At 62.6% G+C, this 15,979-nt stretch overlaps 2 protein-coding genes across 6 annotated transcripts in view; one reads left to right on the top strand and one right to left on the bottom strand.

The window, feature by feature from the left end:
* Positions 1–1,722: 1,722 nt before the first annotated feature.
* SLC16A3 (solute carrier family 16 member 3) lies at positions 1,723–13,611 on the top strand. Of its 4 annotated transcripts, XM_057536702.1 has the most exons (7): positions 1,809–1,820; positions 8,435–8,566; positions 9,278–9,337; positions 9,676–9,923; positions 10,393–10,536; positions 10,834–11,598; positions 12,520–13,611. In XM_057536702.1, exons 4-7 carry the CDS (start codon positions 9,701–9,703, stop codon positions 12,771–12,773), a joined length of 1,386 nt encoding a protein of 461 aa, XP_057392685.1. In that variant the 5' UTR covers positions 1,809–1,820; positions 8,435–8,566; positions 9,278–9,337; positions 9,676–9,700; the 3' UTR covers positions 12,774–13,611. The 4 variants fall into 4 exon arrangements, with proteins under 4 accessions (XP_057392683.1, XP_057392685.1, XP_057392682.1 ...); XM_057536700.1 differs by lacking the exon at positions 9,278–9,337 and having other exon boundaries at positions 1,723–1,820; XM_057536699.1 differs by lacking the exons at positions 1,809–1,820; positions 9,278–9,337 and having other exon boundaries at positions 8,149–8,566.
* Positions 13,612–13,737: 126 nt separating this feature from the next.
* CSNK1D (casein kinase 1 delta) overlaps positions 13,738–15,979 on the bottom strand; it is a 37,322-nt gene continuing 35,080 nt past the window's right edge. Inside the window, exon 10 of one of the 2 annotated variants that reach the window (XM_057536703.1) lies at positions 13,738–13,891. In XM_057536703.1, coding sequence (XP_057392686.1) covers positions 13,802–13,891 — 90 coding nt within the window. In that variant the 3' untranslated portion in view covers positions 13,738–13,801. The remainder of the gene's footprint in view (positions 13,892–15,979) is intronic. The other variant, XM_057536705.1, reaches the window with a different exon arrangement.

Raw genomic sequence — 15,979 nt, 5'->3', positions numbered from 1 at the left:
GGGTGAGGGGCACTAGCTGCCAAGCCTCATGAAGATGGGTAGGGCATCCAGGTGGTGGCAGGAGGGGCCCACGCAGGGCAGGGTGTGGGTCTAAATGATCTGAGGCAGAGGAGGGAGGTGCCCCACCCCAGAGGTTGGAACTACCAGCACGGGTGAGGGATTCCCTTCTGCAGCTCTGCCCTGCACCCCCTCAGATGCCCTCCCATGTTGGTGTACCTTCCACCTTCAGCCGTGAGGAAGCCAGTGAGTGTTGTTGGTACAGGCAGTTGGGGGTACCATCTGATACCCCATGGGGACCCCCTTCCTTCCCAAGGGCCCCTATAGACACCCAGGGTCCAGGCCAACTCAGTAGGGCTTCACCTGGAAGGCCTAGGCCAAGTTGCTGTTGGAGGCTTGGGCTGTGCTTCCTGCTTTCTTGTGTGTGCATGCCTATGTGGCAACTTCTTTAGCATTTGGGGGTGAGGGTGGTCGGGTCCCGGGCCGGGGTGGCAGCTAGACCCAGCCCAGCCTCTATGAGTGCCAGGGCTCTTTTGACAGGGGGTGGTGGTGGGGTGGTCTCCCAGCATCTGAAATAAAAAAAGCAGAAGGCCTCAGTGGACTTGGTGTCTCAGAAGGGGTGGTCGGATGGTGAACTCTGGGCCAGGAGGCCAACACCACCACCGTTCTGCCCACCCCTCTGTACTGTGCCAAGGGGGGTGAGCCACCCCATAGGCCTCTGGAGGGGGGTAATCCTCCAGGGATGCTCACTCTGTCACCCTGTCCGGGATGAGCTGGAATCTTTGCCATAAATCCCAGAGACACCAATGCCTGGCCTCCTGTAGTCCCAGAAGACTCTGGTGTCATTTTGAAGTAGGTTCAATGGAAAGTGGTCCTGTGGCTCGGGGGCAGCCACCAAGTGGTGTCCTGGGCCCAGGCCACCAATGGCCACACTCCCTGGTGCCTCCTCAAACCTTAGTTCTTTCCATCTTGCAGATGAGAAAACCCGGGGTTTGAAACACCTTGCCCAGGATCAGCCAGTATCAACGCTCCCCTTAGGTGAGTGTCTGCGGGGTGTGGGGATGTGGAGCATGCCTTGGGGCCCCCGCCATACCCCCAGCACAGCCCAGTTCTGGGAGCTCGAGAGGAGGGGCAGCGGCTGTTGTCTGGCTCAGCAGCGCACAAAGCCACAGGGGGAAACGGAAGTCAGAGAGGATGGAGGCCTTGCCCAAGATCACCCATGCAGGGCGGGGTGGGGGTTGGGGGGCCGGGGCGGGTGTCGGCCCCGAGGTTTGGATGGGGGCGCAGATCGCAGGGGGCTTGGCCAGGGAGGCCTGCAAAGCCCCAAAGCTGAGCCGAGAGGCGGGAACCCCACGGGGTCCGCGGGCACTTCGCGGCGTGGGGTGCGCCTGGATGCGCGCGCTCACCTGTCAGAGGGCGCGGCCCGGGGCGCGGGGGCGACGGGGGTCACTGCGGGACCCAGTCGGGCTCCCATCAAGCCCAGGCAGAGGGAAGCGAGCGAGCACAGGGTGGGAGATGGAGGGGCGGGAGGGGGCTGCGCGCCCGGGCTCCCAGCCCAGCGCCAGGGGATGGCGAGGCTGGGGGGCCGGTCTGAGGGCGCGGGGGAGCGGGACTGGTCGGGAGAGAAGGCACAACCTGCGCCGGTGTCCGCGCCGTCGGGGAGCACTGGGGCGCCCCTCCCGCGGGGTCCAGGCAGGGCGGCGCCAGGCGGCGGTGACGTACACTGGGGAAGTGCCGCGCGAGCGGCCAGAGCACTGAGTCGCCCCCGGCACCGCGCCCGGCAGCTAGGCGAGCAGAGGCGCGCGGCGGCCGAGCGGCAGCAGGTAGGCACTTCCCGGGTGCTTCTGCAGCTCCGGGACTGGGACCCTCTGAGTCGCCCCGGCGCTGAGTCTGCACCCGGCGTGGGAGCGGCCTCGGGGTCCGCACTTTTGCCTTTCGCCCTCCTGGTCCGGGGGCGCCCCGGGCACAGACGAGCCCCCCACCCCGGGCGGCCCCCATTGAGGGCCCCGGGGAGCCAGCCACACCCCTCCGCGCCCTCGGACCCGAGTCGCGCGATCTCGACTTCCCCTGCTCGTCTGGGCGCCCCTCCGTCGGGCAACCCTCGGGCTGCATCTCCGGTTCCGGGTATAAATAGCTCGGTTCGCGGCGAGCGTCTGGGGCTCGCCGGCTATATTTGGTGGGGCTAACGCCCCCTTGCCGCGGCCCGTGCCTCCTTGCCGGGGGATTGGGGAGCACGTGCGCTCCAGGCCGGGGCGCCCGGGGTGGTGGTGCCCGAGGGCCCGTCCTCTCTCTCACCTCCTCCCTGTTCTCACCGCCGCCCTAAACACTCACCAACCCAAACCTGCCCTCAGGCAAAGGCTTCTGATCCAGACCCTGGGCAGAGAGATGGGGACCCACCTTCAGGATCAGACTGGAGTCCCTGAGCTCGCCTCACCCTTCTCCCAGGCTCCTAGCCCTGGGAAAACCAGGTGGGGCCTCAGGGGCCTTGGTTTACTTACCTGAAAAGTGGGTTGACAACTTACCTACATGGATGCTGGCCCAGGCCCGTGGCTGGCAGGCCTGTGAGTGGAAGGGGAAGCAGTTGGGGTCATGGCCGCTTGTGGGGGGTGGGTGCCTGGATTCTGGGTGAGGGACAAAGGGGCAGCCCAGGGCCCAGAGTGCTTCTCTGTCCCAGATGCACTAAGCTGCACACCCAGAGGTGCCTGGGCTGACAGGATCACTCTGTGTGATGACCATGGCCAGGCTGAATGGTCTGAGGGGCAGGAGATGGCAGCTGGACCAACAGCCTTCATGCAGCCCAGGTCAGACGGGCTTGTCCAAAGCCAAGGGCAGGTGTGGGTGCTGTGTGGGTTAGTGGGTTCAGGGATCCATTGCCTCATTCTGAAGGCCCAAGAGTCTTCAGGGGTCAGATGGGCGCTGGGAGGGACAGGGACAGATGCAGGAGTGTGTCCTGGAGGATGGACTGGGCCCTTTGGGCTCAGCTGTTAAGGAGTTGCTCCCATGGTGGGAGGTCTGCCCCCAAGGGGCTCTGAGGGCATGGGTGGCAGTGCCCAGACAGGCGTGGAGCCTTCCTGCCCAGCAGTCTGTGGTGTAGACAGTGCCTGGGGTGGACATTGGGAGGCCTGATCCCCAGACAGGCTCTGTAACAACCCCATGTGACCTTGGGCAGGGCCTGATACCCAGGAGGCAACCCAGCTCTCACCCACTCCAGCTGGACACCTCAGTTTGAAGGGCAGCAGGAGCGGGAGGTGTTCATGCTCCTCAGGACAGGCCAGGGAGAGTGTGTGGAGCGGGGTCTGTGGGGTCCCACTCACTGGCTGGTGGTGTCCGTATGACAAGGCTGACTTGCTCCAGGGCGGTCCTCGCAGAGACCTGGCAGGTGTGGAGGGGGCCAGTTCAGCCTCCTCGAGGTGAGGAGCCCAGCAGAGCCACCCCAGGGCCCCGGGCTGGCCCTTCTGGGAGGTGACCAGTGGAGAAGACAGCCAAGCAGAGCGATCAGTCCATTGGAGACACCTCCGGATCAGGCAGGATCAGGCCTCGGGCGCACTGGGCCCCGACACAGGGGCGGGGCGGGGCGGGAGCGGACAAGGCATGGGGCTCCTCATGGCTTCGCCTCGGCGAGTGCAGACCTCCCGGCTTCAGTCTCCATCTGTGAAACGGGCTGTGCGGGGAAGTGGGTCCCGGAGACCCGGAGTTCTCTGTCAATGTTGCTAGCTCCAACTCGCGCCCACCTGGCCCAGCCCCAAAGGGGGGACAGTGAAGCGGGCCCCGCTCTGTGGGAGCCGCGGGGTCCCCTTCGGCGCTCGGGGACGCCCAGTGTGGCTCCGGGGCTCGCTGATCCGGGCAGCCGCGCGCCTTGGCTGTGCGCTCCGGCCAATACGGTAGCGGGAGGGAGGGCGCCTACTTCAGGTAATACGGCGGCGGCTCCTCCCTTGGCGCGGTCACGTCCCCCACGTCCCGCGCGCGGCCAAGCAGCGGGGCTGGGGCGGGGCCGTGCGGAGCATCCTCTCTCCCTCCCCACCTCCCAGCCCCGCGCTGGCGGCGAGGTCGGCCTGACCCCCACCTGCCCAGCCAGAAGCTGGAACGGGAAGGAGCGTCCGTTGTCCGTCCTGCTCCCTCGGGTCGGGTGGGGGTGGTGGTGGGTGGAGCTCAGGGTCCCTCCACATCCCCCTCCCCAGCCCTTCTCCCCTCCTCAGCCACCTCCCCCCTCCTACTTGTTCCAAAGGCCCTATGTGGTGGTGGTGGGAGCTGGGAACCCAGTTTTGGTGGAAGGGGCCCCTATTGGCTGGTGGGGCTTGCCGACACAGAGACCACCTTCTGGGCCTTGGCTTTAGGTTACAGGCTTTCGGGTTGGGGGGCTGTAGGGAGTTGAGGAATGGGACAAGGTGGCCACGTGTATGGGCAGGCCAGGCACTCCCAGGCTGGGCAGGGTTGGGTCCAGGCCTGGAGGGGGACAGCTTGGGCCTGCTCAACTACCTCCTGGCCCCTCTTCATTGCCCACTGAGCTCTCTAGAGGAGGGGGCTCCAACAGGATAAGCACAGAAACATCCTCAGGGCCACTCTCGAATGGCCTCCTCCTGTCATAACGGGGTGATGGTGGTGGAGCGGAGAATGACTCAGAGCCAGGGGCTGGCCTGGGGCGCAGTGTCCAATCTGGTGAATGAGGCCACTGTTTCCACCCCACCGGCCCCTGCAAGAGGACGTGAGCCCACCTGAGAGTTTGCAGGGGCACTGGACATGTGGTGGAGAGCTGTGTGGTCAGTGGAGGTGGGGTGGAGGGCCCAGGCCAAGCTGAGGAGGCCTGGACCAGACCTTCACCCACTGCTCAGCTCCCACCTCCCCAGAAAAAGCCCCAGTCACCTCCCTCCAGTCACAGCTCCAAACACAGGTGAGGGCAGGGCTGAGGTGGGCATCTGGGGTCCTTTCTCCCCTCTTGGGAGGGAGACAGGCACTCTGACCAGTGGTGGATGGCTGAGAGTGTCCTGGATCTTCTGGTTACCTGTTTGCACAACAGGGGCAGTGGGAGAAGGAAGAAGGGGAGGTTCTCCCTCCTCCTGAGGGTGCAGCACCCTCTTGCCTGTCAGTTACCCCCATGGGCTTCAGGGGCCTTGGGGCTCGAGGAGCCAGGTGCTAGCCACACTGGCCCGCTTCCCTGTTGCTCAGGCATGTCTCCCAAGCCACCTGGTGCGGGAAGAGTCAGGAAGAAATGTAATTGCCCCTTTCCTGCCCTGCCCACCTGGAGCTAGTCTCCAAGGACTAGAAGTCCAGTTAGGTAACTGGCCAGCCTAGAAAATGCACCGACTTAGCACCTGGGACAGGACACAGGCTCTAGGGCTGGGGGGCCCCCGCACTGAACCCTGCTCCCTGGGTTCATGGCCTGCCCTGGGGACTGATGGGCCACAGACCCAGGACCCAAGGTGGGTGAGGGGACTGCCAGTACAGAGGCCTAATGAGCAGCGGCAAGCTGTGGCTGGATTGGAGTGGCAGAAGGGGTCTGGGAGGTGGTGAGGCCAACAGGATGTGAGTTCAGGGCTGGCTCTGAGGTGGGCGTGTGGGGTCGGGTTGGGAACACATTGGTATGAGGTTTGCACTACTCTCCGGGTGGATATGCGGGGGTGGGGGTGAGGCTGGGCACTGTCACCACCAAGATGGCATTCAAAGCCGGTGAGTGTAGGCAGAGAAGGGGGGCACTGGGGAGAGGGGTAATGCAGAAGCTGGAGCCTGACCCCAGCTAGGACCCTCACCCAGATAGCCAGTGGGCCCCTGAGGGAGCAGCTGGTGGGAGCCCTTGATTTGGGAGGGCACAATGGACGGGTCATTCTGAGGGACCTCTGTGTACATTCCTCTTTGGGCCGGGACCTGGGGGCAGTCCCTGGAGCCTCACCTGACCCAGAAGCGGGCACATACACCCCACCTGGGAGATCAGCTTTCTGAGGCCCAGAGGGCGGGTTATTTCTGGGCTGCGTACATGGTTTGCATGCTTCTCTGGGAGACTAAATGTCACTGAAAGGACAGCCGGCCGGCATGTGCTCACAGATGTGCTGGTGCCACCTCCCTCTGCGCTGCACTGAGGGTCTCCGACCGGCCCCCAAGGGGGCTGCTCCTCCCACCCTGAGTTTTCCTTGGAACATCAGCCACCTGTACCCAAGCCTGCCTCTTCAACATGACGGGCTGGGCTGATTGAGGACATTTTGCTCTTGGAAATCCCAGCTCCTTCTCCACCCACCCCATAAATACACAGAGCACTGCTGAGCGAAATCCCTTTGCCCCCAACCTAGAGCCCCCCAGCCCTCCATCATCTTCCCTGCTTGCTCAGCACCACCTCCACCTCCGTTGGCAAACTGAAATTCACTAGAAACCTCAGTTTGAGGACCATCTGGTGTGGGGAACGGGTTGAGGGTCATTTCAGTGTGGCTGGCACCCTGGGCTGGGGGGTTAGCTGGGAGAAAGTAGTGTCTGAAGAGCTTCTGGGGCATTCAGGGGTTGGTGAGAGAGATGACCATACTGGGCCTTGGTCCAGGCACGAAAGATGGCCCCCTCCCCACATGAGCTTCACGTGGCAGCCCCTTGGCCCACGCAGGTCCCAGAACACGCTGTACCCTCCTGCCTCTGGGCCTTGGCACCCATCCCTCTGCCTCCTCACCCTCCCAGATGCTAGTTCTCCTTAGGATCCTGGGGGCCTCCAGGGAGGACCCAGCCCTGGCGGGCAGAGAATGGGGCCTCAAAGGTTGGGGTGCCCGTGATCCCCATGGTGCACCAGGCATGGCTGGTGGAACCACGGAAATCTCAGAGGGAGGCCCTCCTTTGTTCTGTTTTGGAACCTTGGGTTTATAAGAGTTGGGCTATTCCTAATTGCTCGGCCCAGACACACTCCCTTCCTTGGCCTCTACATGGCCCACTTGATTTACTTTAAAAAGCCCACAACCCCAAACATGCCAGGATTCTGAGGACAACCAGCCCCTCAGTGCCCCCATGACCATGACCACTGTCCTGAGTCCTGGGTCTGGGGTTCCTGTGCTTTCTGCCTTAAATAGTGTCACTGCATCAATAAGTATTGCTTAAGATAAGTATATCTTAGGAATGTTCCCATTCCTAAGATATACTTATTAGTTTTTTGTTTTTTTTAATATCACTCAGATGCACGTACCTTAGAGACCTTTTAAACTTAACGCTATCAAGGGGAAGGGACAGCAGCTTGGTACCCCCACCCGGGAAGTTTGGCTGCGAATGACCTTTGTCCCTTTGTCCCGTTCCAGGCTCAGGCACCCGGCTGTGTTGTCAAAGGCAGGGCTCTGGAGGAGAAACTAGGGGTGGGCCACACCGAAGCTGTGCTCAGACTGTCCCGTCCCAGGTTCTGTGCAGCCTCAGATGTGGGGGTGGCCACCCAGGGGGCTATGCCAGGTCACGGGTCTGTGCACACATTGGCAGGAAGATGGGGGGGCTCCCTTGGCTGGGGTGCCCCCGTGCACCCTTCAGCTGTGTCCCCCGACGGCTGCGCAGCCCTTGGCGTCGGACGCACCCTTCATCCTGCTCACTGAAACCCAGGAGCCTTCCAAGCACTGGGGTCTGAGTGCTGGGAGAGGTGAGGGCTTCTCCTAGGTTTCCCAAAAGTGGCGCCTGTGGCCCTGGCCCAGCTGAGAACCAGCAGAGGCTCTGAAGGTGGACCTCTGGCCCAGTCTGGGGTTGGGGGGCAGGGCTGCTGTTCTGCTCTGGTGGGCTGTGTCTGCCTTGTCATCACCCTGACAGCCAGCTGGCTCCTGGAGGTCTGGTCATCAAAGGGTGGTGCCCACGGACAGCAGCTACTTCTTAGAATCACCTAGGATGCCCTTAAAAAACAATCCCCCCCAACACCCTTTGAATCAAAGCCCAGGACCTCCCTCCACTGCTGAATCAGAACCTGGATACCCACCCGTCCACTGAATCAGAGCCCACCCCCCGCACTGAATCAGATCTCAGACGCCCCACCACCGCTAAATCAGAGCCCAGATTCCCCCCCAGACTACTGAATCAGAGCCCCCAGAGGGCACAGCACCTGTGGCTGGGGTGCTGGGGGGCAGGCTGGAGGCAGGGGGGTGGCGGGAGGGGAGCAGAGAGTGTGTCTTATTTTCCACATTCCTTTCCCGCCACACTGAAGCTGTGCTCAGACTGTCCGGGCGTAGAAGCCCTTGTCCTCATTCCAGAGCCCTGTCCCAGGTTCTGTGTAGCCTCAGATGAAAGAGTGGCCACCCGGAGGGCTGTGCCAGGTCAAGAAGGATTCAAGGAAAAGGGGCAAGGGGTGGAGTCAGGACAGATTATGAAACCCAGGAAGGCGGGCTGATAGGAAGGGGGCTGTGGCACTGCGTGTGCAGCTCGTGCAGGAAGTGCTCGGGCATTGTGCAGGTGGAGTGTTTACACCACTAAGTCGGCAGATACTACACATCAGCGCTTCCCCCACCAGGGAGCTGGTTTATAGCTCGCTGCTGGTGGGGAGACACAGCTTCAGTGGGCAGCAAGCGGCTGGATCCAACAAGCCCTCCCTTCCCCGCGCCTGCAGCAAGGTCTACTCTGTCCTTGGAACAGCTTCTGCCAGGTGAGGTGGGGGGACTAGGCCACCAGGCTGATCTCTGGGATTAGGGGGTTTCTGGAGCAAGGATCAGGGAGGGGTAGGGGATGAAGATGGGAGGGGAGGGGAGTGGAGGATCTCCAGGTGGAAATCTGGCTGCAGTGTTTCAAGTTACTGGGCCTCAAATGAGCTTAGTTCCTGGGGTTTAAAAGAGGAAAGTTGACCCTGAGCTTCTTCGGGTTTTGGGCCGGCAGTGGGTGCGGCCAGCTCCCTCCTTGGCAGCCTGGGGGCTAGAATGGTTTGCTCTGGTAGGCCGGGTGGAAGCGTGTCCCTCCTGCCCTTCCCTCGCCAGAAGGGTTAAACTCCAGCGGCCAACAGGCACCTTCCACCTGGGCTGGCCCTGCTGCCCTCAGGCTCCCAAAAGAGCTGAGGCAGGTGGATGATAACGAGATGGGACGAGTCAGGGCCAGCACAGTGACCCCCGCCCTCCCCACCTGCTCTTCCCCGCACAGCACAGCCTGTGTGAGCCTCTTCTTCAGACTCTCACTTCTTGTGCAGTGTGATCAGAGTGGAAAGGACCGGGGCGCCCTGTCCCCCTGGGGGTGGGAGAGCAAGGCTGGCCACATCTAGATTGAGGTCTCAAGGGACTGCAGCCTAGATTGGGCCCCAGGTCCTCACCAGGGCTGGCTTCACTGCCCGAGGTGCTGGCTGCTAAAACCACACTGCTTCCCAACACAGGGTCAGGCGGGAGGCGAGAGCACGGCTGACTTCCCCACTGGGGTCTGCCCTCCTCAGGAGGTAACTTGAGACCTGGCTGAGCCCAAAAAAGCCACTGCCCTTTAGAGCCAGCTGTATGGGAGCAGGCCAGGCCTGAGCGGGGGAGGGAGGAGGAGCTGCAGCTGCTGGTCACCCAGACCTTCCTGCCCTGCACCCAGCACAGGTGAGGGTCAGAGGCAGGGCTCTCAGGTAACATCGGGCAGGTGGCCTGGCCCAGAGCTGAGCTCCTGCTGGGGGTTGAGGCCTGAAGGGAGGGGTGGCCGGCCCGGGTGCCAGCCCTCAGGTGCTGTCCCCACACTGCAGGGCTGCAGCTGGGTGACTGCCTGACAACCGAGTCAGCCTGGCTTCCTCTTTCTCAGGGACGCGGAACCAGCCCTCCTGGCCATGGGAGGGGCAGTGGTCGACGAGGGCCCGACGGGCGTCAAGGCCCCAGATGGGGGCTGGGGCTGGGCCATCCTTTGGGGCTGTTTTGTCATCACAGGCTTCTCCTACGCCTTCCCCAAGGCGGTCAGCGTCTTCTTCAAAGAGCTCATACGAGAGTTTGGGATAGGCTACAGTGACACAGCCTGGATCTCCTCCATCCTGTTGGCCATGCTGTATGGGACAGGTGAGGGGCCGTCATGCCAGGTGACTGCCTCTGGGAGTTCAGAAAGTTCAGTTCCGGACAAAAAGGCCTGGGGGTCGGGGGTTGGGTAGCGCACCCAGCGTCTTCAGCCCCGGTCCCCAGGGGCACCTGGTGGGGAGCCCTCGAGGATGCCGTGGTCTCCAAAGTGCAGACAGGCACAGGCCAAGGCTGTCTGGGACCCTGTCCAAAGGGCTGTGTCTGCACAGCTGTGCTGGATCCCAGAGCCGTTCTTGCTGCCTGCACAGACCAACCAGAAAAGACCCCTCTAATGGGGACTGTTCCTTGTGAGCCATGCTTTGCTTAAAAGATGGGCGAGTGTGACCTGCACGCTGGGCACCTGGTGCCCCTGTGTATCCTGAGCCAGGGGCAAGGGGGCATCAGGGAAGGGCAGGTCTCTCTGGGCATGGAGAGCCTCGGTCCCGCCCCTCAGCTGCTGTCCCCCACCCCCCAGGCCCACTCTGCAGCGTGTGTGTGAATCGCTTTGGCTGCCGGCCAGTCATGTTCACAGGTGGCCTCTTGGCATCCCTGGGCATGGTGTCTGCATCCTTCTGTGGAAGCATCATCCAGCTCTACCTCACCGCTGGGGTCATTACCGGTGAGTGAGGCCCCGCCAGAAGTGGGGCAGCCGGGTGGTGATGGCTCATGTTGACGGAAGAGAAAGGACCTCCCAGGAATGGGCAGCTGTGGGGTGTACCCACCGGGCGCCATCCTGTCCCTCGTTCCCCGTCTGTCTCTCCCGGGCACGTGGGTTGGCAACAGGGGCTCTGAACACATGCTGAGTCTCCTCACGTCGACGCCTGTCAGACCCACACATACAATCATTCAGGCGGGAGCCCGTGCTGGGGAGAACTGGGGCCTGGCCACCTGCACTCACCCGCCCACTCTCCTCCAGGCTTGGGTTTGGCGCTCAACTTCCAGCCCTCACTCATCATGCTCAACCGCTACTTCAACAAGCGGCGCCCCATGGCCAACGGGTTGGCGGCAGCGGGCAGCCCGGTGTTCCTGTGCGCCCTGTCCCCGCTGGGGCAGGTGCTGCAGGACCACTATGGCTGGCGGGGCGGCTTCCTCATCCTGGGTGGCCTGCTGCTCAACTGCTGCGTGTGTGCTGCACTCATGCGGCCCCTGGAGGCGCCCCGGCTGGGTTCAGGTTCAGGGCCTGGGCCCCAGCGGCCGTCCCGGCGGCTGCTGGACCTGAGCGTCTTCAGGGACCGCGGCTTTGTCATCTATGCCCTGGCCGCCTCCATCATGGTGCTGGGGCTCTTTGTGCCGCCTGTGTTCGTGGTGAGCTACGCCAAGGACCTGGGTGTGCCCGACACCCAGGCGGCCTTCCTGCTCACCATCCTGGGCTTCATCGACATCTTCGCGAGGCCCACCGCCGGCTTCATCACAGGGCTCAAGAAGGTGCGGCCCTACTCTGTCTACCTCTTCAGCTTCGCCATGTTCTTCAACGGCTTCACCGACCTCACGGGATCCACGGCCAGCGACTACGGTGGCCTGGTGGTCTTCTGCATCTTCTTTGGCATCTCCTACGGCATGGTGGGGGCCCTGCAGTTCGAGGTACTCATGGCCATTGTGGGCACCCAGAAGTTCTCCAGTGCCATTGGCCTCGTGCTGCTGCTGGAGGCCATAGCTGTGCTCATTGGTCCCCCGTCGGGAGGTGAGTGCTGGGGGCAGGGTGGGGACCGAAGTGCCTCCCCTCCCTGAGGCCTGGCCAGGCCTCCAGGCAGTTCCCACACCTGCTCTTCCTGGGGAGGGTACTCACCATGGGGGGTTCTTAGCAGGAGGGACCCCCCCCCCGACCCCGCTCCCAGCCTTGTCTAGCCAGGCCACTGTGTACCTCAGCACATGGCCAGCCGGTGTCAGGAGAGAACATGGCCTCTCACACACTCTGGGTCCCCCTTGGTTCATTGTGGGAGGAGGCCATGGGCTTGAGTCGTGGGGACAGGTGATGGCTCCAGAGTGGAGTGCTGGTCCTCCTTTCTGGCTGTCCCCACACGCTGGGGAGGCTCAGAGCTGAAGGTCGGGCCGGCTTCTGTTACGTTGGGCTTTTGCTTTATTTTTTGATAACTGAGAAAATAATGGTGTGTGATTAAAATGGTGTGGACGGTGGGAGCAGTGTGGCCAAGGCCCCACCGAGCCTCTGTACCTGGGTTTGGGTCTCTCCAGCCAACCCTGTAGTCCCCCTGCTTCCCACTTGGCCTTGGCCTCTGGCTCTTCCTGCCTGGAGAGGTCTGGGGCGAGGGTGAGGAGGTGCCTGAATCGTCACTGTCTCGGGGTCCCAGGGTCCTTCTGGGGCCCAGGTGGTTCCTACGAGGGCCGCCACAGTGACAGGCAGTGGGGCCAGATCCCTCCAGGTGCCTCCACCTGGCGGGGGATGAGGCCCCACCGGAGGCTCTGCTCCAAACCCTCATCGAAGCCACTCTGCTTTAGCCTCTGGGTCTGCGCTACCCGGGGGAAGGTGGTGGGGGTGTGGGTGGCTGCCTCAAGGGCCCTGGGCTGTCCCCGGCAGGGCACTGGTGACTGGGGGGATTCCGTGGAAGCTTCAGCCCTGGGCTGACCCTGTCCCCCTGCACTGCAGGCAAGCTCCTGGATGCGACGCATGTGTACCAGTACGTGTTTGTCCTGGCGGGGGCTGAGGTGCTGGCCTCCTCCATCGTGCTGGTGCTGGGCAACTTCTTCTGCATTGGGAAGAGGCCCGAGGCGGCCACGGAGGAGGAGCAGCAAAAGCCCCCCGAGGACGTGAGGGTGGACTCTCGGGAGGTGGAGCACTTCCTGAAGACAGAGCCTGAGAAGAACGGGGAGGTCGTTCACACCCCAGAAACGAGCGTCTGAGCTGGGGGAGGCCAGCAGGGGTGGCAGGGAACTGGACAGAAACCATCAACGCTTGTATTTATTTCACAAACAGGACTAGCTTGGGCGGGGCTCTTGGCTCCACGCCGGCCGCCCGGGCAGCGGATCATCGCCCGATCAGTGTTTTTCAGGGGACGTGGCAGGGTGGGAACGTGTCATTCCAAGGTGGATCTGTGGTGAAGCCAAGCCGTGAGGTTATGAGCCGTCTGCACCAGGGACCCCACCTGCTGACCCCAGGGAGCCCGGTGCCCACCGCTGGGCTCAAGGACCCAGAGACCCACGCTTTGGAGACAACATGATTTTAATCAGGGGGCGGGGCCGGGGACAGCTGCGGAGCGGGCACTGCCACGACAGGCCTCCCTGCATGCCCATGAGCGCCCCATCCTGCCGGGTCTCCCCATGCGCCCCAGCCCACCCCTCTTTGAGCGTCCAGTGGACAAAGCTGCCTCCTTCACTTCTGAAGGTTTGAGATAAACCTGCATGTGGGAGGTGCCGTCTCAGAAGGAATATCTTCCAGGAGCTGCAGGAGTTTTGCTCTACGTAGGGGCAGTAGTCTAACTGTTCACCCCAAATCTCACTTTATCAACAAATAGCCTGGTTATTTTTACAAAGTGGTTCTGGTCCTTGTTAGCCATGTTGGCCTTCTAAGCACTGCTGGTTCTGGACCCTGCCCTGATGGACCCCAAATGGCTCAGTGTTCACACAGCACCCTGGTGGCTGGCAGGGAAGGGGTCACGCTGCAGGGGTGTGTCCACTGAAGCTGAGATATACGTGTGGTTTCTGTTCACTGGTGTGTGTTTAAAGAAAATGATCTGCCTGCCTTTTGTTTATTCGCCCCTCAGTTAGCTGACAGTCACCGCATGTGGTCAGCGTCCTGGGCTGGTATCTGCTCCCCATCCTCCTCGAACAGCCCCACTCAGCCTCACCCCGGGTACTTCACACCCACCTGCCCTTGTGGCCAGTGGCGGCCTATGTGGCTGGGAGCCCGGTCAGAGGCCGCTGGGGCCGCCTCAGTAGGTGGTGCGTCGAGGGCGCTGGGGATGGCAGCGGGCACCCTGGCGGGCCGCATGCAGCCGGAGAGATGCCACGTCCCTGCTCCTCTGCAACGAAAAGCAAGCAAGAGCTCACATCTTGGGTCCGCCCCAGAGATGTCGCCCGAAGGGGCTGCTGTCTCCCTCCTCCATCTGCCCCTTGAGCTCTACGAGGGAGCCAGGCACCTGCCCGCAGCCCCCTGCCCCATCTGTCATCCTTTTTGTCCTTCCTTCCCCTCTGCCAGGGGCTTGGGCTGTGGGTGGTGCTAGCAGTCACAGGGGTCAAGTGGTAGCCCTGCATCCGCTGACCTCACCCTGTAATAAGGTGGGCCAGGCAGGGCCCCCAGGCCAGCCCCTGGGCAAAGCTGAGCCATAAGCACCCCACTTGTCAGGTCTTAAAGGGCGAGCCCCACCTGTGGTCTCTGCAACCACCTACCTGAGCCGGAGGGAGGCAGGGAAGAGGATGCTAGTGGGCAGCCTGCTTGTGCCCCTCCCCCAGCCACCTCCCAGCCCTCATCACACCGCCCCCTTCTCTCCTGATATGAGCTTGGCCTGGCTGTCGCCAGTCATTCAGTTATCCTGGGTCTCCTGGAACCAGCTGTGGTGGTGACCAGGGCCCCAGTATCCCGCGCTAGTACCCCCTCACTCTCACTCGAAGCTGCCTCATGCGTTCCCCCCTCCCTACTCGAGGACTGGCGACTCTCTACAGGCATGCTCTGGGGACACTGTTCAGTGATTCTGAGATGGTCAACATGTGGGAGTTGCTCCGCTGGGGTTGGGACCCACAGCTGGTCTGGGGCTGGACCCATGCACCCCAGGGTGGACCTGAGGCCCCCTGCCCGCACAGCAGCGACACCAGCTGGTTAAAGCATCCAGGGGCTCTGCCAAGATTGGAGACTGATCCGCAGGGGCCCTGGGGGAGAAGGTGACCAGACCATCTTGACTGCCTAGTTTTCTGGTTCCAGATGTTTCCAATTGTGCCCAAGACACAGAGAAAAAAAACTTCCTGTCCTCAAAGTTGTGGCTGTCAAGAGTCCTAAGAGCAGTTGACGACAGTTGTCATCAGTGCTCTGGTGTGGACGGGGCTGCCCCTAACCCTCTAGACGTCCCACTAAAGGAGACTCACACCCAGCATCCTGTGAAGACCCAGATGCCCGTGCTGAGCCCACTCTCACGGGCCCTTCAGCACCTCCTTGGAGGACACATACACAATCAGCCTAAATTGGGGGGTGGGGTACACGAGCCAGGCACCCTGGGCTGCTACCCCCACCCTGGCCAGACCTCGGGGCACCTGCCACCCTGTGCGGAGAACACCTCGGGACACGTGTGCAGGCCCCACGCTAGGAGAGCCTGGCAGGAGGACAGACCCCACCGTCAGTGGCTGCCTAAGGGTCCTGCCAATGGCGGTCTGGAAGGCAGCCGCCTAGACCTGCAGGGCCCCCTCATGGTTCCCTAAAGGACACTCCCCTGTAACCCTAAACACCCTTACAGGTAATGGCGCTGAAAGGGGTGCTGCTTCCAGAGCTCCCAGCAGATGGAGGCGGGGCGGGGGGCGGGGCAGGCAGCGGGAAGGGCAGGAGGGGTCCCCTCCCCCAACACAGGGGTTTCCAGGAGGGGCTCCAAGCACCACTCTTAGTGGTGATGGGGCCTGGGGGAGGGTGGGAGGTGGAGGCATGGTCCCGGAGCTTGCTCTCCTGAGTGTGGAGCCTGCCACGCGGGTCAGGGGGCGAAGCTCTCTGTGTCGGGCAGACAGAGGTGGCGAGGGGGCTGGGGAGCAGGACAGGCAGGCTCTGAGCGGAAGATGACAGGGTCCCTGTCCTGCCTGTGGTCCACCTCCTGGCAGGAAAACAAGAGGTAGCTCAGGGCTTGCCTCGTCACCATTTCAGCTGGGTCCAAATGTCAGCAGGCTGGGGTGGGGAACCCGCAAAGAAGAGCTCAGGCCCTTTCGGAACCTCAGGGACCACTGGCATAGCCATGGTGGCTTAGGAGGAGCAAAAGCAAGCCAGCAGCAGGTGGGAGATCCACCTGCCCCACCTGTTCCCCATGCATGTGGGTGGGGCCGCCAAGCTTTCCCTGCAACGCACGCAAGGCCAGCATGCTCAGCTCCAGGACAAGTGGGTGTGGACCAGGAAGTGGCTGATTACCACGCATCCATGG

This window comes from Balaenoptera acutorostrata, chromosome 20 (genome assembly GCF_949987535.1).
Source record: "Balaenoptera acutorostrata chromosome 20, mBalAcu1.1, whole genome shotgun sequence".
NCBI lineage: Eukaryota > Metazoa > Chordata > Mammalia > Artiodactyla > Balaenopteridae > Balaenoptera > Balaenoptera acutorostrata.
The sequence above is the reverse complement of the archived record's forward strand: the minus strand, read 5'-3'. Positions and strand labels throughout refer to the sequence as shown.

Bases quoted from the DNA above. Each gene is read 5' to 3' on its own strand.
- SLC16A3 (XM_057536700.1), top strand. From the start codon at position 9,701: ATGGGAGGGGCAGTGGTCGACGAGGGCCCGACGGGCGTCAAGGCCCCA. The intron at 9,924-10,392 runs GTGAGGGGCCGT...CCCACCCCCCAG, and splicing joins GGCCATGCTGTATGGGACAG to GCCCACTCTGCAGCGTGTGT. The intron at 11,599-12,519 runs GTGAGTGCTGGG...CCTGCACTGCAG, and splicing joins CATTGGTCCCCCGTCGGGAG to GCAAGCTCCTGGATGCGACG.